This window comes from Microchirus variegatus (genome assembly GCF_963457635.1).
Source record: "Microchirus variegatus genome assembly, chromosome: 13".
Lineage (NCBI taxonomy): Eukaryota > Metazoa > Chordata > Actinopteri > Pleuronectiformes > Soleidae > Microchirus > Microchirus variegatus.
Genome location: NC_139814.1, coordinates 19,128,536 through 19,151,342, shown reverse-complemented (window position 1 = coordinate 19,151,342; position 22,807 = coordinate 19,128,536). Strand labels below are relative to the sequence as shown.

The following is a 22,807-nucleotide window of genomic DNA, read 5'->3' as shown; positions in this document are numbered from 1 at the left end:
TTGAAGACATTGGTTTATGTTAGTGATACACAAACAAATGTTTTTATTTTTAAAATAAGGATAAAGATAATCCCAAATATTTACAATTTGATTGGACAAAAACATCTTCATAATTAAGTGATGTTATTCGTATGAATCTACTTTACAGGTGACCAGACCAAACCATAGGATGTTTTCATGAATAAAATACAAGACTTCATTCAGAGTTTGAGACTAAAGCGATCAATAATATTGAAGAAAACATCTATAAAATGGTATTAAAAGATATGTAGAAATATGACAATTACAGTCAAACATGCACGGAAACAGTAATTGTGAAATAAATAACTCTAAAACGAAAAAAAAAATTAGAGCCATGTGCATTTATGAATATCAGTGTCTGGTGAGAACGAAGATTTTAAAGTTGGTGTCTCGTGGGATTGAGACATTGACCTACTTGTTATGATTGACTTTAACTGAACCTTTGAATGTTAATGTTTCCTATAAGTGAAAGAAGAGGGAGAAAGAAACGGATAATTAAGTGACTATTATCTGTAAAAAGTGCTTTATGTTCTTTCTTCTTCGGAACATTGACACAGAACAGTGTGTGCCGTCCCACGTCAAGACAAAAGAGAAGCTGAAAGAATTTATGAAGTCACAGTTGTGAGGAGCAGGTGTGTCACAGGAACACAAATTAACATCAGTCCTCCTCCCTCACCTGGAATTATATAATAATGTAATGGCTTGGAAAGGGCATATAATAAAAGAAAAGAAAACTTGGCTTTACTGTGGCTTGTTTCCGTAACCGTAATCTCCTAATAATATTAAATATAACGTGCTGCTGACCTCATGGCCAGGTCACCACTGGAAAAGAGATGTTGATCTCAATGGATTACCTGCTTAAATAAAAAAATAAGTAATGGGTAAAATTGTATTCTATTGATTTAAATCAGGATAAATATATATAAAAGAGACATTTGACATTCAATTGTTTTGATGTGAATCTACATATAGAGATTCACAGAGGTGGAAAAAGTACTAACATATTGTACTCAAGTAAAAGTACCAATACTTTGATGAAATATTACTCATCTGAGAATGTACTCAAGTAGAAGTAAAAAGTAGTTCATTTGAAATGTACTTTAAGTAAAAGTTACTTAATTTCTTAATTTAAATATGTAGAAATATGACAAGGGGTCAGAAATCCAATCTCAGATGAAATATTACTCATCTGAGAATGTACTCAAGTAGAAGTAAAAAGTAGTTCATTTGAAATGTACTTTAAGTAAAAGTTACTTAATTACTTAATTAAAATATGTAGAAATATGACAAGGGGTCAGAAATCCAAAACTATTTTACGTCACTTTTGGCGCGTACCCTCTATGTTCACGCGCCAGTGCTGGTGATAATCACTTCGCCATTCGTCTGGTTCTGGTGTATATTTTCCCCCTGTAGGTCTTCATTGTGCTGAATTTTTATTTTTTACTCAGTAACGGATAGGATTTATAAAGTAACTAAGTACAATACTTGAGTCAATACGTACTCAAGTAAAACACAAAATCCTGATTTTAAATTGTACTTAAAAAATTCAAAATACACAAAAACAAGTATTCAATACATTAACTTCAGTAAATGTATTTCGTTACTTTCCACCTCTGGAGATTCACAGATGACATGTATCAGTTGTCAAAATTACATTTGTTTGAATTTATTTTCTACAAATCTCTACCAACAACATAAACGATCACTGGTGATCACACTTCAGTAATTAAGTTTGAAAATTAGAGTTGTTTATATACAAATACAATATCATATAGCAGTGGACAAACTCTTCATATTTCTAACAACATTAGACCCTCATCATTTAAAATGGTAGTTGATTAATTGTGTCAGCAGCGTCGCACGCACGCGCACGCACGCACACACGTGCACACACACACACACACACACACACACCATGTGTCTGGCGTGAACCAGGCTTAAAGGTCAGTGATCGCAGTTTAGTTCAGGAAACTGACCAAAAAAAGGACCTCAAACTAAGAGTGAAACATCAAAAACACACGCAAAGCAGGAAGTGAGGTAAAGGTGTCGTTGGAGAAACTGGTCAGAGAATCTCTGAGTGGTTTATAAAACCTCCCTGTCATTAGCACAGATGATGGTGATCAGCTGTGAGAGAAACACAGGTGCAGCTGACGATCCCTGTGATCGCTTTACTCGACTACAAATGATTCATGCTGAATTTGACCACATTTAATGCCAGACAGTGACAAAATACACACATAATAATAAATACATTAATATTATTTTAATCACTTAACTAAGTTTATAGCAATATTTCCTAACTAAACAATAAATAAAAACATCTAAATCTAAATGATATTAGATTTAGATGTCAAATGTTTATATCTTAATGTTAAATCTTTGGAAAATATGCACATTGAATTTAAACATTTAGATGTAACTATATGTAGCATTTCATGTTTTAATTTAATGATTAGATTAGAACATTTACATTTAAACATTTGACATAGATTTAAGTTTATTTTAATTCTGCTTTAGGATATATTTCATTTTGTTTAAGTTTAAAAATATGGCTGTAAATCTGGTTAAGAGTGACTAATCATAAAAACATATTTGAAGATAGAAGCCACAGATAAAAGTGACTTTAAAAACGCAGAAATTCCCTTGGGTTTGTGATCTCACGTGAAAAAACGTGACTTTAGAATGAAAACAAACATGGAGGCGGCTAGGAGCTAGCAGTTAGTATTTAGTAACTGTTGTGTGTGCTGTTTTACACAGAGAAATGACATCAAAACAAAACAAAACAATTAAATTTTTCAATTTAGGGCAAGATGTAACTGCCATACAGAACTAACTCAATGGAACCAAATATAATAAAGGTAACTACTACGTAAGAAATATTGCTAAATCATTTTGTGTATTTATTACTTATTCAATTTCACTCATCGCATGATGCATATACAATGATACACTGCGATCTAGTGGTAGGATGCCGTCACTTTGCGGGTAACGCAATCGCCATGCATTGTGGGAAATGTAGATTATGGTCAATGCGCACCTTAAAGCAGCAGAGACCTATTTTAACGCTGATTTTTAAGACCAATTAATCACTCGGGAGGCCACATAAAATGACATGGTGGGCCACATCTGGCCCCCGGGCCTTGAGTTTGACACGTGTTTTAAAGGAAGCTGACTTTTGAAACTCACTAATGTTTATTCTGTTTGACAAAGTTATGGAGATGATTGTTTAGTTTCCCCTTAACTGGATGCTAACGTCAGCGTCGTTACAGACTCTGGGGTTAATTCCCTTAATCAGATATACTCAGTCCATCAGGTTGTGGGGATTCAAAGCTTGAAGTGAACTCTTCAAAGATTGAAACCAGCACGTTTTTCAAGCACTTTTCTAAAAATGCTTTTGTAAAATGCATTTAAAGCTAATTTATGTTAAACTACAGGGCCATGTCATTTTCTGAAACAGGAAGTTTAAAAAGAGCTGGGGAAAAAAAACAATAAAACACGCCAATATGGGGCGGAGCCTGTCCAGGGCTGCCTTTGATCATCTGCTGCGTCTGTGGCTCACCTGGCGGGAGGAGCTCAGGACATTTTAATCATCTGGAGATGAGACTCACCAGTCAACTATTTGTCTTCTTGCGTTCTTTGTCATCTTGCCTACCGCAGCTTCAAATTAGAAGAGCTGTGTCGTAATTGGGTAACAATAATAGACATGTTTTGTTGTACCAGGCTCCTCCTGGTGATGGACATTTGCTCCTTTACGTCACTCGGCGTCCTTTACTACTGTTTAATTAATGTGCTTATTGAACAGTAAAAGGTGATTGTGGCTAACAATAGACTTTTTGTTAATTATTTGTGTGTGTGTGTGTGTGTGTGTGTCTATAAAACTATCTATTCTATTGCTTTCTTTTTTCTTTTTTAAGGTCAAACAATGGCTCACATATTTTCTGCACCCAATCAAAAATAATTGCTTGTGTCCTTGAGAGGCGTGTTCCTGTTTGTGAACAACAACTCCGTCCGCATCAGATTTAATGGATGATGCATCTATATTCTTCATATTTCTGTACTCATTTTTATGTATTATATGTCCTCCGATAAAGGTCATGTGTCATGTGTTGTGTTTCATGTCTCTGTTTGATCAAATGTTAATGTTTTATTATTAATTCTGTGACTGTGACACAGCACTTTTTTTTTTTAATTTTTTTTTTAGGTTTTGTTTTGAAGTCATTGTAGTTTTCTGTCACTTTTGTCGAACCGAAAAGACACATTTCTCTAAATGAGACACGTTCCTCATGAGACACATAATAACAGTGATTAAATTGAGCATTTTCAGATTCGATAATGTCCAGATTAAAGGTATATATAGTTCAGTTGTTGTTGTGAAAGTGTAACTGTGCGAGGTAGTTGCTCATTGTCTCAGAACACATTCTCCACCATCTTAAGTTTATATTCAAACACAAATATCTGTCCCTTTTCTCCCTTTGTCCACTCACTCTCCCACACCAAAGCTACTGGTGTACTGCTGCCTCATGTGGTCAGTTTGTGTCGCTGAGGTAAAGTCCTGTGTGCTGTGATGTAAAATCACAGATTTCCTCTTATGGACTTTGGAGTGGGAGAGTGAGTGGTTTACAAAACTTGAGTTTCCCGTTGGAAATAACATAATAATAATAACAATAAAAAAACGTGGGCCCACGGGTTGGTGTAGTGGTTAGCACTCTTGCCTTTGCAGGAGGAAGATCTGGGTTCCTGGGTTCGAGCCCCGTTTGGAACAACTTCGGAACAAGGGCCTTTCTGCAAGGAGTTTGCATGTGCGTGGGTTTTCTCTGGGTTCTCCGGCTTCCTCCCACAGTCCAAAAACATGCAATATGGGGATTAGGTCAATTATATATAGTTTGTCTATACTGCTTTATCCTCCACCAGTGGGTCGCGGGGGGTGCTGTGCCGAACTGTCTGGCAAACTGTCCAGGGTGTACCCCGCCTATCGCCCAATGTCAGCTGAGATGGGCACAGCACCCCCGCGACCCACTGGTGGAGGATAAAGCGGTAGATAATGGATGGATGGAGTAAAATACATAGTTTTAGCATTAAAGTTTGCTTTGGGGTGGACGGGAAACTTTGAGTTGTGATGAAGAGGAATGAAAAGAGGTTGTGAAGAATGAAGGAATGAGGAAAGAATGAACGATGACTTCTGATTACAGACCTTGGAATGTGATTAGGAACTTCACATCTCGAGCGTTGCACCCTTTAAGTGTACAGCCTGCTCAGAAATTAGTGCAAGAAAAAGAAGATAAAAGTCGGATTTTAAGAAAGCTTCTGTTTCCAGAGTCTCAGAGTCTATTTTGTCATCTTTAGTTTCAGTTGAGAATCTTGAAAAGAAAAACAACAACAACAACAAACTCTGTGATATCAAACAATCAGAAGGTTTGTCTCACCAGGAAACCAGATGTTTTTTTTTTTAAATGTAATTCCTTATCTCAGGGAAGAAACTAATCTATCTAGATCATCATCGACGTGTTATTAATAACTGGGTTTTATAGCTTCAATGCATGTGACTATGACATGTAAGGCATTTCACTGATGTGCCATAACACTCCAGACGAGGACATAGCGCATACATTCGTCTCGTAATAAAAGACCTGTGTGTCTGCATTCCCATATTGTTTGATAATTATTACCTTCCGTGCATTTGTAGGTTTACGTTCTGTTGTTTCTCTGGCATTGAGCAGTAAAACAACAGGATCATATGAGAGACGCAGCAGATATTCACCTTCTACTTGTCAGTTTACAGACCGGCATGACAGGGAGAGAAGGAATGCTGTTTTAATTACCTGCAAGATGAGGGCGATAGAGAGAGAGCGAGAAGTGACACAGTTATGAGGAGGGGATTTTTTTTCTCTTTACTTCCTTGTTTATATGTATTTTTCTTTCCTTTTCGATTATGTAAAAGGTGACTATTAAATGTAACGGGAGCTTCCTGAAGAAATCAAATCCAACTAATTAAGTTTTTTTTTCTTTTTTCAATCACTTCATGTTTCCTTGTCTTTCATCAGATTCACATTTTAAAGCAACGCTCTGTAATCCACAAAATCAGTGGTTCTCAAACCTTTTATACCAAGTACAAGCTGAGAAATTATTGATGTCTCTCAGTAAAGCAGTTAAAAGTGCAGTAGTGTAAATACACCGAGCAGATTTATTCTCTCATCTTCCTCCTCTTCCTCACATATACTTCTCATAGGAAACTTGCCTTATAACCAGAGGGTTGCTGTTTTCCACTGAGTTTAAATAAACATATAATAATAATAATAATGATAATAATAAATCAGTGCTGCCTCTCAGCCATAACTGCAACTATGTTTTTTACTTCTCTTATCGTGTTTTATTATACGTTTTATATACTTTATGCTGCTGCATTTCTTCTTATTGTAAATGCCTTGTTTCGTGCGACACAAATAAACCTGCTTTGCCTAAAAACAAATAAAATGTGGTAGACTGAAAAGAGAAATAAATGGAAAGTTAAACACGAATGACTTAAACTGACCTGAGGATATAAACTGCAGTGAGCAGAAGAGTTTCAGCTCAGTTTCACAGTCATTTGTCGTTGTGTACAAACATTGAACATTTGATACGACAGTAACAGCAGCCGCTGGCTCACAGGCGTCATTCCTGAGTTGACAGCAAACGATTACAGTATTACTTTTCACTGTCAAACATGTGTAGAAACAAGGATAAAGGAAAAACAACAATCCATAAATAAACAGACATGCAGGTTAAATAAATAAATTCAATCCCCAGAGCTGGATGTAGAACAAGAACAAGTGTGTCTACAAACAGCTGATTAATCTGAACAATCATGTCACAGCTGTCAGTTAAACCAGTGTCTGAGGATGATGGCATGTACAAGTACACACGCACGCACACGCACACACACGCACAAACACACGCACACACAGTTTTAAAGAGTGAAAGACAAAGAAGACTGAAGAAAAATCAAATTTAGAAAAAAAAGGAAAGTATATCCTTCACTTCACCTCACCACTTCACCTCACCACCTCACCTCACCTCACCACTTCACTTCACTTCACTTCCCTTCACTTCACTTCACTTCATTTCACCTCACTCCACCTTTTCACCTCCCTTCACCACTTCACTTGGCTTGACTTCAGCTGTTATCCACACAGAAACAGAACTTTTTTTTTGTCTTCATTCACATTCAAACCTCACAAACCACTCTGAACACAGTATTTACAGTAAATACAGTATTTGATAAATGGTAAATGATAAATGATTAATGGCAAATTGATATATGATAAATTGTAAATGATAAAGGATAAATGATAAATGGTTAATGGTTAATGGTAAATGATAAATGGCAAATGATAAATGACAAATGGCAAATTGATATTTGATAAATGATAAATGATAAATGATAAATGGTAAATGGTAAATAATAAATGGTATTTGATAAATGATAAATTGTAAAATGTAAATGGTAACCTCTGCACTGTAAGAAACGATTCTGTGGTGATGTAGATTTGAATTAATGTATCAGGTAAAATATATTCAATATAATTGTGTTTTTGGTTTTGAAGCAAATATTTAATTACATTTCAAATAAAAATATTTGGAATAAAATCCACCCATTGTAGTTAAATAAAATATAAGCATTGTGTTTGCTTAATCCCAAAAAAACTGAATATTGAGTGAATTCAAATTAATGTAATCAGGCAAATTTTAATTGAGAAGCACTTCCTGTCAAATTGTGCATTTTTTGAATGCAGCAGGCTATCATTTAGCCACAAGACATTTGAGGAGCATAGACAGTGAATGTTCATCTACTTCGACATTGCTCAAAGGTAAGAAAACTTATTTTATTATCACCTGGCTTGTAAGAAAAATGCATGAAGGCTATATTACAATATAAAATGAGCTATCACAGAAAAAGAGACTCAGCAGCAACATAAAGTTGGCTTCTGTTGCTAAGGCTTTATGTTAATGTACATCAGTAGGCCTAGTGTGATTTTGTTGCGCTATAATATGAACACTGCATTATACATTTAGGAAGAATTCATGTATTGAAGTCAAACTTATTTTGAAGGATGCGGTTTAGCATTCCGCTATCATGGTTGCTATCTTGCTTCCTACGTCACTTGCGTGTTGATATATCCTCAGTATGTTTTTATAAAATGACGTAAATAAGTACATTGGGTTTAATGTTAAGGTTAGACACATTAACATAAAGAGATATATTGGGAGTTATCGCTGAAAGAGCATCTTATATTTCGGACGGCACTTGACACACTTCCGTTAGCTTTACTTCCTGTGTGGGGCTCGTTTTCCCGGGCAGCTAACGTAAGTACTCTCTGTTGTTTCGCTGTTGTGTTGCAACTTGCAAATGTGAAGGCAACTTACCTAAACACACGTGAAGTAAGTTTATCAACAGTGTTACGTTTTAGAGCCGCAATTATATTTATTTTCATGCTTAAATCTGTTAATTTTAGTGTGGTAATGTCCGGTCCACAGCACTAAACGTTAGCAGGGGGGAGGAGGGGAGGCCTAACACGGCACAGATTTTTTCAATTTTCAATTTTTCAATTTCAGTCCATGAACGTTTTAGACTGGAAAATATATGATATTAATTATAGATTAAAATCACGTTATGTTGACATTGGTGTTTAAATTTGTGTTGGGGAAATTTCATTTCAATAAAATGCTTTCAGTTTTCACATGGGTATGATTATCATCTGCAGAAATTTGAAGCTGAAAAGCACTTCTCATATCTAAAACTTTGTGTTTTCCTTAGGTGCAGCCAAATGAGATGGCAGTGTTAAGTCTTTGGATTCAGAGCGACAACAAGGGGTGATCTTCTGCAGCATTACAGACTACAGCACAGCAACTTCTGGCTTGAAAATGAGACTGTAGTTGCAGTTTACATGTTGTGCTATGTTCAGCTTCTACAGAGCTAGCGATTTGCACATTTGAAAGTGCTGCTATGTTTGTAAATTAGCACTGATTTGGACACTTATCCCACTAATGTCAATGCCATTTCTATTGTGGTTAGTTCTAAATGTGTTTTACTCCATACAAATTGTTTTGGTACATGCACTTCTGGAGAATTTTTCTTTAAGATCATTATTAATCCAATTTAGTAGCTTTGTGAGGTGCGCAAGCATGGAAATACATCATCACTGTGTAAAATGTAATTTATTTTTGTTTTTACAAAAAAGTTTGGAGTCAGTATTCTGTCCTATTCAAATTTCTGGTTTGAAATAGGACAGAATAGGACAGCTGTTAATTGTTAATAAACATGTTATTTGAGTATTTGTTTAGTTCTGTATTTTCTGGGCCATAGACTAGTTATTCCTAAGAAATATTTTTTTTATATTTAATTAATTGGATTGAATACATTCAAATTAATGCACAGATAAATGTAGTTGATTATTAATCAATTATATATCATTGATATGTAGAATTAAATAAATTTTTATTAGTACAATTTACACATTATCTTTTTCAAATCAACTCAATATGTTTGTTTAGATTTTAATTAATTATGTACTGTTTTCTATTCAGATCTACTCATATTAAATGGGTAACTATTAAGGGTCTAATTTAATTAAAATTTACTCAATACCAAACATTGTGAAATTTAATTAATAATATTGCTTGTAATCTGTTGCCTCATTTTTATTGAGTAGATATGGTGTATCTTTTCTTACAGTGTGGGACCCTTTTGTTTGTGTGTGTCTGTGATGTATTTAGCACTTGTTGTTTTTATTTCAAATTTTATATTTTACCAATATATTTATTTTAAAACTTCTGACCTTACAAAGTGACAGTGAACGTGAACATTCATTCTTGAAAAACTGCAATCTGGTTTTTTTTTGTAACATGTTATTCTGTTTACTTTAGTTGAGCGTCGTTGTTTCATTTGTTCTGTTAACGAGAGTTGAATTGAACTGAAAAAACAAGTTTAGGAGAAATCGAGCAGAACCCTAATCACTTCACCTGACATGATGTGTTTATTCCTGGATTCACATGGATTCTTGTGAGCTCTGGTGGGGCTGTAGTGTTGTATAACTACAAGGAAGAACTTTATTTTTTTTCCCAACCCTTTTTCTACCCTCTCTGCATGCTTTGTGCACTTGAACTGAACCACAACTATCAACAGGAAATGGTTTTCATTACCATCATTTCCTCGTGTGAACAGTCCTAACAGTTCGTCGAGTCATGTTTGGTCTATTTATTTCTTCTTTTTGGGAGAACAATATTATCGAATCGGACTGATATCGATATCAGGCACAAAAAAGTGGGACGGTCTCATCCCTAGTTAAGTTCTCAGATCTCAATTTTTGAAAAGATTTTTCCACTATGTGATCCTAGCTTGCCTTACTACCGAATACCGTTTGCCATCGCAGGCTTTCAGCAGTGCTGTCGCTAAATACACCAGACTTCTCTGTTAAATGATAAGATTTTAGACATGTCCTTGCTAAATGTTGAAGATTTGCCCACGTTTCCAGGATTGTTAAAGGGGAAGTAAGTAGTTTATATCCATCTGAGGAGAGGCTGAAATTTACAACAAAGAACTGCTCCTCTGCTCACCCCCTCCCTTCCCTGAGCGCTACGGTATCCGCAGCTGGTCAAATGTCGTCCTCGTCGTCTTTCTCCGTGTCAGCAGATGAGGTTCGTGAGGCGAGGGAGAGGGCGAGCTACCGCGGCCGTAGCAGACAAAGCGGAGAGAGTGGAGGCGGGACTTCCGCTACAAGTAAAGAGACGCTTGATTTGTTCTCTCGCGTTTGTCCTTACAGGCTCCGGTAGAAACATGGCGTCTCGCTGCTAACAGTGGCTATGCAACCACGGCCCGCGACCATGTTATTTTACATGACTTTTTGAAACACTACGAAAATGAAACAAAAACTATTATACAGCGACTAGACAATGCAGGAGCACATAATATGTATAAAAAAGTGGATATTGGGTTATATAAACCCGTAAATACTACACAGTGTCCCTTTAAGTCTTCTTAATTGAGTTTGGCATTGTTCGATTCTTGTGTCGGACGTCTCTCTGGCACTCTGACCAATCGGTGGACGGCACTCTGATGACGTCACCCATAGTATCAGCTCAGCGTACCAAAAAAGGACCAGGCACCAGGTACTATCGCTAATGGAGAAGCAAGATAATCATGCGCTATAGTGGAAAAGGGTCAAAAGACAAAGGGAGACATAGAGCAGGACTGTAGCGAAAACAGAATGTTTATGTCAATATTCTATAAACACTGGCGGGCGGCGACGTTTGTGGACTCGACTAAAACCTCTGCACTGACCTGATCAGGACCAGGTTTTGGTCTCCTCCAGTGGACACAGCCCCAGCATCTCAGAGCAGGGACTGTATGTATGTAGTGAAATGTTATATTTAAATAGTCTTGTCTAGTCTATGTCTTTTATTAATTTGTTAAAGGGTCATTTTGATAGGTTTATTTAGGATGGAGGACGTTTTACATAATCACTCGCGTGAGTTCACAAACATTTCTGATTATTTAACCACAATTACCACACTGCCCCTGTGACTTAAGCTGTTGTCTGTGAAGTTGACATTCATTCAAGATTATAAACACAACATTTCCTGCTTTGTGGCAAAGAAAAAAAAACCACCCACCACCGCTCCTTAATTCTGATGAACACCTGCTTCAAGGTTACATAAGGGTTTCAAAGGAAACTATGCATCTTATCTTGAATAATGATCTAATGTGATGTACAGGGAGTGCAGGTAACACTGCAGGTTTTTTTTTAAACATTTCTTTTCAAAGGTCATTTTCAAAGGTCATTTCATCTTTATGGATGGAGCTGCTTCTGAAACAACAACATCAGAAGCAGTTTAAGCTGAAACTGTGAAGTGAAAACGCAGGAAAATCAGGATCAGGACACAAGATTACACACGTGATACTACACATTTATTATCATTACAACTGGTGTGAAGGTGTGATTGTGTCTGCACTGATTATTCTTTTTATTCATCATCATCATCATCATCATCATCATCATCATTATTATCACATGCACAAAGACTCACCAAACCTGGTTTTCACATCAGGAAGTGAAAAAAACTTGCCACCTCACCGAGTTTCAGGCCATCTGATGAATTTTTGCAGTTCTGAGTGCTGAGGGTCATTTGCATAATCCCCAAATTGGCATGTTTTTTGGAGCGTGGAAGGAAACCAGAGAACCCTGAGAAAACCCATGCACACATGGGGGGAACTTGCAGAACATTTTGACCGGGTAGTTTATTATCATATTTCATAGTAAAGACACATGATAAAACCATGCAATGAAATTCTTGCTTGGGTTGGTGGAGGAAATGTGATGGTGTGGCCAGTGACAATCCCATAACTCATAACACTGTGTGTGCTGTGTATGGCTCTTCCACATGCTACTGAGGTCCCTGTTTGTTAAATTAATAAATTGTTCAATTGTCTCTTCACACTTGAATCATCTAATCCAATAAACGGACACCAAACAAGAGTCAATAGCAAAATAACCTGTTTGTCATCGGCAGAGAAGATTTGGCAAGTTTTTCATGGGCGCAACCCACAACTCTGCTGCTCATCCCACAGATTCTTTTTCCGCACAAATTAAAGCATTTAAAAGGGAAATAAACAGGATTTTCAATGGTATGAGATGTATTTCCATGAAGTATTGTTACAGCAAAGACATAATCAAATGTTATTTTTATTTAAACCCAGTGAAAATGATCGTCAACGCTAACTGCAACTTTAATTACTGCTATTATCATAATAAATAACAATTAAAATCAACTACTTCTGTGGCAGTTATTGTTTGTTATGGAAACTAATGGAGGAGTTTTCGCAGTTTCGACATTATAATAATTTAATTATAGCACCTTGGAATGAGTAAAAAAAAAGAAGATTTGTTGGCAAAGCCTGGATTTTGGATCTGGATCGCTCAGTAAGACGTTGTTGGAGGATCTCAGATCTCAGGCGGTGAGCTGACCATGACATACTCATCAGTGCATCCTAAAAATAATAATAAAAAACAACTTGTTTCCTGCATGTGAACAATAATAAGTCAAACAATAATCATTTATAATTTATCCAGTTTAAACGTGTTTTGATTGTTGGCTGGATTTCCATGTCCTTCTCCATGACCTTGATATAAACGGATCAGATGGGAGTGTCTGCATCTGGGTCAGGCCTGTTTTCCTTTCACTGTAATTTCACCCATACACCCCAAACAAACAAACAAACAAACAAACAAACAAAAAAAACAGTTTGCATCTCCTCTCTAGTACCAGTTCCAGTTTCAGGACGTGTCCTCTGTTGAGATGAGAAGTTACATTTAATTACATGCCATACATGTCATTTAGCAGACGCTTTTATCCAAAGCGACTTATAATTGAGTACAACAGGGCATGGGTCGAGTTGAACTTGTGACAATGATGTCTCCTGCACATGGGAGTACTACTGAGCTACTCCACCCCCAACTCCAGAGGTGTGAGTACAGTTGAAGCGTATATGAGGCAGAACACAGTTTACCTGGCGCTGCATTCCTCGGCTGTTTGTGACTGACGTGTCTTCTCTGGTTCAACCTCCTCATGACTCATGCAAGTGATTTATAAACTTCAGAGTCAATCAGTCGCAATTCATTAAACAAAGACGCCATGGAGGACGAAAGGGAAGCACAAAAGTAAGTCCACACTTTAATATTGAACAATGCATTTATGTTTATACGGAATGAAAAGGATAACATGAACAGTACAACTTTTAGCATTAATGTTTTCACTTAAAGTGTGAAATGTGTAAAAAATGTACTGAGACATTCAAATATTAAATATAAACATTAAAATAAAATGTATTCAAAGTGTAAAATATTTTTTGCTTTTGTTGTTTTAAGTGTTTTGATTTTTAAGAACTAGATTGAAAATAATTAAATCTAAAATAATTACAAATCAAATTTCACATTTTTATATATTTGTAAACCATTGCTTACTTATTTAGCCGAGAAAATGTAAAACATTACTTTTGTTTTAGCTTTTGCCTTATAACATAAAAGTTTAAAAGAACTCAAAATACAATTATTTTGTAACCCTAACCCTTTCTAAAATATGTTTTACATCAGTTATTCACTTTAATTAATCTACACATTAATTGATCTACTTTTGTTGTTTTGAGTTTAAGAACTTGCGTTACGCAAATCTACTTTTGTTTTTGCCTCATAAAGTGTGATGTTAAAAACAAGTGAAGAACAAAATAATAAGTAATATTAATAAGTAATAAGTATTCAAAATAAAATGTATTTTCAAATGTTTAGTTTCTTTATATTTGTATTTCTTTATTTTATATCTTATCTTTATAGTTTATTTATTTGCACTCACATCATATCTACTTTTGTTGTTACCTTTTGATTTTAAAATCATATTTTTCTATTTGTTTAAATGTGTTACATTAGTAATAAAATGGATAACAATGTAGTAACTTTTGATGTTGCCATCTAATCTCATCTTTTCTACATTATTACTTCTCTAATCTTTTTTTTTTCTTTTCTTTTTTTTTTAATCCAGTCGGTCGTGGGACACTTCGCGAGAAGTCCCCCTGATTGAAGATGAACGCACGCCTTGGAAACTCATCAAACTACTAAAGATCATTTCTCTCTTTCTAGTCTTTTTCATTGTCTTTGGAACTGCACTGTGTAGCAAGGTGTGTTATTTTCACATGACAAATAACATAATGAGGATGATTGTGGTCAGAAACTGTGGGCAAAGTTGATGTTCATTGAAGCTGATTCTACACAGCATTAACTGACCACTTCATGTATGTTCCAGGTTGCCTTCCTCCTCCTCATCACCTTTGCCAGTGAGGGCACACAGGTCCTTCATGCAGACTACAAACCCGTCGCTCTGTTGTGTATTGGCTGCTCTCTCATCACCCCCTGTGTCATTTTACTTCTCAAAAGTTTGTGGAAAGCATGTTACAAAACGTCAAAGCTCCCGAAAAAAGAAACGGTCGCGCTGGTAAGACACGAGTCAACGTCATCTTTGATGTCGACTAAATTCCACAATCGTTTATTTTTGTCTAACCGTGTGTGTTTCTCCTCCAGGTTCTGTTCTTTGAGTTTATGGTGTCTGGAGGTGCAGCCATTCTTACCATTGTAGCAATGCCACACTTGGACATTGTGACCAATGTTACGATTCTGAACGGTGCGGCCGTCTTCACAACACTCCTACAGATCATTTCTCAGTGCACGGCCAAGCAAAATAATCGCTTCCTACTGCCCTCCATCACCGCCTTCTTCCTCCTTCTGCTCGGTTATGTCTTGTTTGGCTTCCTGTACATCACGAAGGATCCCACTGATATCAAGATGATCATATGGGTGGGTTTGGCCATAGGTGCATCTGTGTTGATGTCTTTCAACTGGTGGGAGGCGTACTTCAAATTGATAAGTGAGAGCAGCACCTCCACCCGCCTCAAGAGACTGTGTAAAGATATGAGAAGATGCCAGAACATCCTGCAAATCTTCAACTGCCTAATCAGGATTCTGGTGACCGCCGGTGTGCTCGGAGCCTATGTCCCTCTGTCTAAAATGGACTGGGACATCGTGAGATCCATCCCAAGCCGGGAGACAAAAATCATCGCCATTACCATCGGGGTCCAACTGGTCGCCTCAGTACTTTGCCACTGGTTCAGCGTTGCAGCGTGTAAGATGCACGCCATGCGACGGTGCTTCATCCTGCCCGTGTACCTGGCTTCTCTTGCGGTCATGGCGCTGTTCGTCATCCCTGTCATTGTCTACTATCAAGACTACCGAATAAGTCTGAATGGGACTGCACTCAGCAACTTCACAAACTACTGCAATGTGATAGTGGATGGACGGAACCAAAGCCTGAACGGGTCTGTGTTCCCAGAGCTGGTGTTGGATGTTACACACACTCTGTGCTTCCTGGACATGTCAAGAATCTGGGACATCGGAATTCTGACAGGTAAAGAACTGGAGCCTACATAGAGACAACATTACCAACAACCTAAAAAAACTTGTTCCTAAAGTGGTATTTGTACACCTGGGATGTTTTAAAATTTGCGTGTGGACTTGATGGCCCACATACCTGAGTCTCATAGCTGTGTTTAGTGCAGTAGTCATGTTATGGAGGTTAAAAAATCCTAAAAATCTTTTTCTGTTCTGCATTTACCCTCAAAGCCCAACCCCAATGTCTAATGGTTTTTATGTTCCCTCAGGTTCAGCAGTTTCCTGGTGGCTTGGACTGGTGTTGGCGACTCTCCATCTGTGGTACCTCAATGTATTTCGTATCCAGAGGACCCAAGACCTGTTTGTCAGGAGGCTGTATGACGGAGCATTTATTGAGCAGTCCCTGCTGCTCAACACCCGCTTCGACATCCAAACCAAAACCAGGATTAAGAGGTAAGACGGCGTCTTTCATTCTTACAGTAGTTCCTCAAATTGTGCTTGGACTTTGCTCGGGGTGTGGTCATGTTGGTATGTTTTTCTCAAACTAAACACAATCCTCTAATGTTCAGTTATAGGGAATATGAAACAGTGATGTTGTATATGTGCGCGACCATGTGGCACGAGACCTACGATGAGATGATAAACATCATCATTTCCATATTCAGGTGAGTGTTTACTGTGTAGTTTATCAATGTATCTCTTGATTGTTGTGTTGGCGAAGCATTTGGATTTGGAACACTGGGTCATGACTTCAGTTTCATGCTTCATGACTCTTTTTGGACTACTTAATAGCCAAATGATTGATGCCCTAAGAAAAAATTATATATTATATATGTATTGTATATATTTTATATATTTGCTACAGAATGGACAAGTACAGACCAAAGAATGAGCCGAAGGCCAAAGATTTCACTTTCGAAGCCCACATATACTTCGATGATTCCTTCCAAGATGTTGAGGGAACTCAGGAGCGTCATCTCAATGAATACGCACAGAACCTTGTGACAGTCTTGAAAGAGGTTTTTGGGTAAGAGCCACGCTTACACATGCTTTACAGTTATGGTGAATTTTAGTATCAGTGTTTGGCATATCACCTGAACTACAAACTGCCATTGACGTGATCTCTCATCCTCTGGCATCAGAATCTTCTCCAATGACGATAGATTCTTCAAGAAGCAGTATTACATTCCTGATCAGAAGATTATAAGAACCCCGTATGGAGGCCGTGTTATAGTCACCATGCCTCATGGCAACAACATCATCGTTCACTTCAAGGACAAAGACCTTATCCGCCACAAGAAGCGATGGTCTCAGGTAGGAGAATAAACCCTAATTTTCGAACAACAATATGTGTGAGAAATACTAGTTCTAAAAATTGTAATTTCCCTTTTTTCTAGATCATGTACCTTTACTATCTTCTGGGCTGGAAACTCATGTCTAAGTATTATTCACGTTGGCAAAAGGGGGGTGAAGACATGGAGTTGAAAGCAGAGGTGCAGGTGAGACAAATTATCTTAAATGCGAGAAAGATCATTCCAAAATGAGAAATAAAAGGTTCTACAGCATTAATGTAATTTTCACTCCAGAGAGAGAAGCGAAACACCTATATCTTGGCTTTGGATGGAGACACGGACTTCCAGCCGTCCGCTGTAATGCTGCTCATCGATCGTCTGAGAATGTACCCAGGGGTCGGGGCAGCATGTGGAAGGATTCACCCAACTGGATCAGGTGGGCTCATAGTTGAGAGAACAGTGTTTCCTCAGAAAAGGCAGTTGAAAATCCTGAGTGCTTTCAACTATTGTTTAACTCTAATGCTAAAGGTTAAATATTTTTCTAAAATAATGTACAATTTAATGGTAGCGGGAATGTAATGTTTTGAACAAAACATCAAAAAAAAGTAGGTGGCATGAGAATAGCATTTACACCTAACATAATTACTGAAGGTGTTGTGTTCCAATTTAAAATACCTCTGATTCCCCTGCAGGTCCTGCAGTATGGTTCCAGAAGTTTGAGTATGCGGTGAGTCACTGGCTTCAGAAGACATGTGAGCATGTGATCGGCTGTGTGCTCTGCAGCCCTGGCTGCTTCAGTCTGTTCAGAGCTGAAGCTCTGATGGACGACAATGTCATGAAGAGGTACTCCACCAAGTCCACAGAGGCGAGCCACTACGTTCAATACGACCAAGGTACAAAGACGTCGACATTGTCTAGCGGACAATAGCCACGGCGATGGCTCTCTCCTTCTTCCTTTCACGTTCCTTTCTCTTGTTGTGTTGTGTGCAGGTGAGGACCGCTGGCTCTGCACTCTGATGCTGAAGCAGGGATGGAGGGTGGAGTACAACGCAGCCTCCGACGCCTACACCAACGCACCTGAAGAATTCAAAGAACTCTACAATCAGGTGAGCACTGTGAACTGTCATTCGGTATAAGTTTCAAAGTAAAGCTAAACCAGACCTCAGTCATCCTAATACTTACCTGTCACTTTTAGCGAAGACGCTGGGGACCGTCCACACTTGCCAACGTAGTTGATCTGCTCGGTGCCTCCAAACAAATCACCCTGAAGAACCCGTCCATCTCTAAACTCTTCATGTTATACCAGCTGTTTGCCATCACCTCGGCCGTTCTGGCACCAGCCACCATCTGCCTTTTGATTGCAGGTTGGTTGATCGTTTCTAAGCTTTGGGATATGATATTTGGTCTCTGCTGAACCTGTGGTCATTCTGTGAAATGTCTCTTCCTTTGTGACATGCAGGTAGTCTGGCCCTCATCTTTGAAATACACTCTGGTGGTGCTCTGGTCATAGCTGTGATACCTCCAGCCATCTACCTGGTCCTTTGCTTCAAGCTCAAGTCAGATCATCAGATCAAGATAGCGGCTATTTTAAGCATCATTTATGCATTCCTCATGTTGGTGGTGACATTATCCATTGTTGGTGAGTTATTAGACCCTGCACATTCATGCATGTTACTTTATTTTGAATGCGATATATGGAGCTTTAATACTGAAAACACACAAAACTTTTTTTCTTCCACCAGGCACAATGTGGAAGGACAAAACCATCCTGACGCCCAGCAGCCTTTTTGTCGTCGCCATGGCCTGCATTTACATCATCACGGCGATAATGCATCCTCAGGAGTTCCATCTCGTGTTCTACGGCTTTCTCTACATCCTCTGCATCCCCAGCGCCTACCTCCTGCTCACCATTTACTCCATGGTCAACTTGAACAACGTCTCCTGGGGCACCAGGGAGACCAAAGCTCCGGGGGCCGCTGGGGCGCCTGGACCCACCGCGTCGCAAACAAAAACACAGAAAGGTAGATGGAGACTTATTTGCCATGCCTGCTGGCAGTGCAACGTTAGACATGTATTGTTGTTGTTGGTGCTGATTTTTATTTTACTCTTGCAGCCAAAAATTTCGTTCAGCGTTTTTTCTCGTGGGCTAAATGCTGTAAAACATCTAGCCAGAGGCCCCAAGTCCAGCAGCTTGGTGTACAAGAGAACATCCCGGAGGACACGATCCAAGAGCCCATGTCTGATTCTGATGGACCGATTAACACCATCGTCGATGATGTGATGATGCCAGAGCTTGAGGAAGACTCGCGGTAAGTTCTAAGGGTGTAACTTTTTATCAGACAGTAACGAGACACTTCGAATCGTGGTAATCTGCGGTGACAACAATAAGAACTTTTATTTGTTATATGGCTCACAAACACTGATAACGTTACACACAGCCAATAAAATGGCGGCCGTTACGGCATAGTATATTTCCCAGAATGCCTTGCCACAGCAGCTCTGTTAAAAAGGACAGGCGTCACTCGTGGTCAAACTGGACTGTGGTGATGCTGATGTTTTTCTCTCTCTCTCTTTTCCAGGCCAGCATCACCTGCTTTTGCTATACCGCTCCAATGTAAGTTATGATCTGATTATTCGGCAAAAGTCAGCCCTGTTATCTTTTCTTTTCTTGTAAATGTCACATGTTTGTTTAACACCCTCTTATCCCGCTCTTGTCTCCAGGCTGGGTCAGTCAACTACAGGAGGTTTCCACTGAAATGCGTCTGCAGGAGGACGAACTCGACCAGGTACGTGTGTCAAAATCCTTTCTATTGATTACTAAGTATATTAGGCTACTGATAGATAGACAGATATAGATAAAGACAATCATTCACAATGTATTTTTTTTTTTCAGGAGGAGATAGATTTCTGGAAAGAGCTTCAGGAGAAGTATTTGAAACCTTTGCCCGATGACAAAGAGAAGCAGAAAAGAATTGCCAACAACCTGAAGGATTTGAGAAACAAGGTGAGTGTGAGAAGCTGAAGGCAGTGGGTCTGAAAACAGTCTCCTGGTGGTGTTTAATCCCTAACTCTAAATCTCTCTCCTCCTCCTCACCCACAGATCAACTTTGCCTTCTTCATTATTAACGCCCTGTGGCTGATGGCGACCTTCACCCTCCAGGTCTTCTTCGATGGTCCCTACGCCATCAAGGTCCCAAAGGTCACACACGACTTGAAACCAACGGGAGAAACTGTAACGATCGACCCGGTCGCCTTCATGTTCATCGCGGGATTCGCATTGTCGGTCACCATCCAGTTCATAACCATGTTCTACCACAGGTGATCACTTAAAACCAATGGTTCATTTCCTGTCGATTTCCCCTTTGAAAATAATCCTAACAATATATATATTTTTTTTTGCTCTGATTTTTCAGACTCTTCACCTTGATCCATTTTGTGGCCTTTTTGGACACCGAGCCCAAAGACGACAAATTGGAAAAGCATAAAGAGAAATATCTGAAAGGAAAAAAGGTAATTACAGTTTTACAGTTCAGCCATTTGAATTACTAACACTAATCTGAACAAGTCAACTAAACTTAACATATCCACTTGGTCCATAGTGTACATACTTTATGGCATGTGAACAAAGCTGTGAGGGATATTACATATAATAACAATTCAGTAAACATAAGGCACATTTTATCCCACATCCAAACCATAGGTGTGTGTAGCACAGGAGAGCATTCATCTAATACTAGTTATTTAATAGAGTTTAAAAAGCAACTGTGCGTGAGTCGCTGTGCGTGGCAAAGTGTGATCACGATGTGTCATCCACCAAACTAAAGCTGCTGTTATTCATAACTTAACTACTTTTATTGTGCTCAGAGAACAAGTTAATGCAGTGTAATTAGACATCAAATAGGCATGAACAATACTTTAATTACTGAAAAAAAGCAGAATGTACCACAGCCGCACCCTGTTTCCTGCTCCTGCTGCTGATGCTGTGGCTGCCAGTGGCTTCTGAGGCGTGGTGCTGTTGGAGTCTTGGTGGTTTTCCCCCGTTCGTACTGATGTTCTGTTTTTCCATTTCCTCAAAGCTCGATTCAGTCTCCAAGGGAGACACTGCGTCCAACGTCGACGCCACCTCCATGGCTGACTCCACCTCCATCGCTGACTCCAGCACCACTGGCACGTCACAGGAGGACTCGGACACGGATGATAGCGAGGATGAGTACATCTCCAATTTCGGCCGTCTAGGTGACGGGACGCTCATTTAAGCACACACGCGCACACTTGGACTCGCAAAAAAACATATTAGCACTTTTTAAATTTCTACTGTACAAAATGTTTTTATTTTGTTACTTATTTATGTCAAGTTTACATGTTATCAAGTGTTTACTTCAGAGGAATGTTTGTCACGTATTATAGGTACTAGTCAGGGAAAAAAGGAAGGAAGAAATGCACTCAGGGAATGATTGTTGGTAAATGAAATGAAAAGCACCAACAATGATGTAAATGTAACACTGTTGATGATAATTATGAAGGACCCTCTGCTGCATAATGCACTTATGAAACAAATGTAATGTGAAGTGGAATGAACAAAGTTGATGACACTGTTTCTGCAGCCTGGCTTAAGAAAAAAAAAAAAAAAAAAACTTGCTCATGACTGCTGAAAACAGATAACAGCAGATAACAGCCTGTGAACGCTTTCTTAAGGAATGTGAAAGGGCAACTGGTGAATGAAGACGAAATGAAGCATTTTAAATGATTTATGTTCAGAGTGTTTGAAGTGGCTAATGAAAACCTCAAAGAGATTGATGAATTTAATTCAAGCATATTGTTCCCCTCGCTGTTTATCACATTTAATTGTGATAATGACCTAGTTATGAATTGATAACTATAAAATCAAACACAAAAACAAACATGTAAAGTGTTACCCCGCCTCAAAGGTTAAGAAAGAAAGAAAGAAAGATGGTGGATTGAATGGATGCTGCTGCTGTAATGAGGCGTAATGGAGCAAATATAAAATGTAGGAAGTGTATTTATGTTCATGCTCGAATGAATGAATGAATGACAAAATATCTCAGGCACAAAAGTGTTTCAGTGTAAATAGAACTTTTGTTGATGTGAAATTGTATGTCAGTGTTTTATGTTTACATGCATGTTTAAAACAGAAAAACCCTACTTTTTCAAATAAATGTTAAAAAAATAACAAAAAAAAACTTTTGTCTTTCTTTATCTAAAACGCTGCAAACACAACCAAACAATCTATTTTCTGGTTAAGGTTGAAAGAAATACACATTAATTCCATGTTTACTTACCAAGAAGAGACATGATAGTGACTAATCTTTTTTTTTCCACTAATTTGTCAGTAATGGAGTCTATCTTTTGCATTATTTTTATTTTATTTTTCAATTGTTTTTAAATAAATAACAAAACAAAAACAAGACGTAATGGAGTTTTTGTGGATTTTTGTGATTAATTAAATCAGATTGTTTAGTGGCCTAGGTATTTGCTTTAATGACAATGTTAACATGCATTCTTTTTTTC

At 38.1% G+C, this 22,807-nt stretch overlaps 1 protein-coding gene across 1 annotated transcript; it reads left to right on the top strand.

Annotated features, from left to right (window-relative positions):
• Positions 1-13,686: 13,686 nt before the first annotated feature.
• On the top strand, positions 13,687-21,534 carry LOC310935613 (chitin synthase chs-2-like; the record flags this gene model as incomplete). The annotated part of the gene is made up of 22 exons (XM_083899546.1): positions 13,687-13,712; positions 14,587-14,722; positions 14,848-15,036; positions 15,123-16,002; positions 16,256-16,439; positions 16,556-16,651; positions 16,852-17,013; positions 17,129-17,300; positions 17,384-17,485; positions 17,573-17,714; positions 17,971-18,171; positions 18,269-18,384; positions 18,474-18,646; positions 18,742-18,917; positions 19,021-19,299; positions 19,392-19,587; positions 19,858-19,892; positions 20,000-20,064; positions 20,172-20,282; positions 20,379-20,596; positions 20,692-20,788; positions 21,355-21,534. The coding sequence occupies 22 exons, from the start codon at positions 13,687-13,689 to the stop codon at positions 21,532-21,534; spliced, it is 3,936 nt and encodes a 1,311-aa protein (XP_083755672.1).
• Between the last annotated feature and the right edge of the window lie 1,273 nt (positions 21,535-22,807).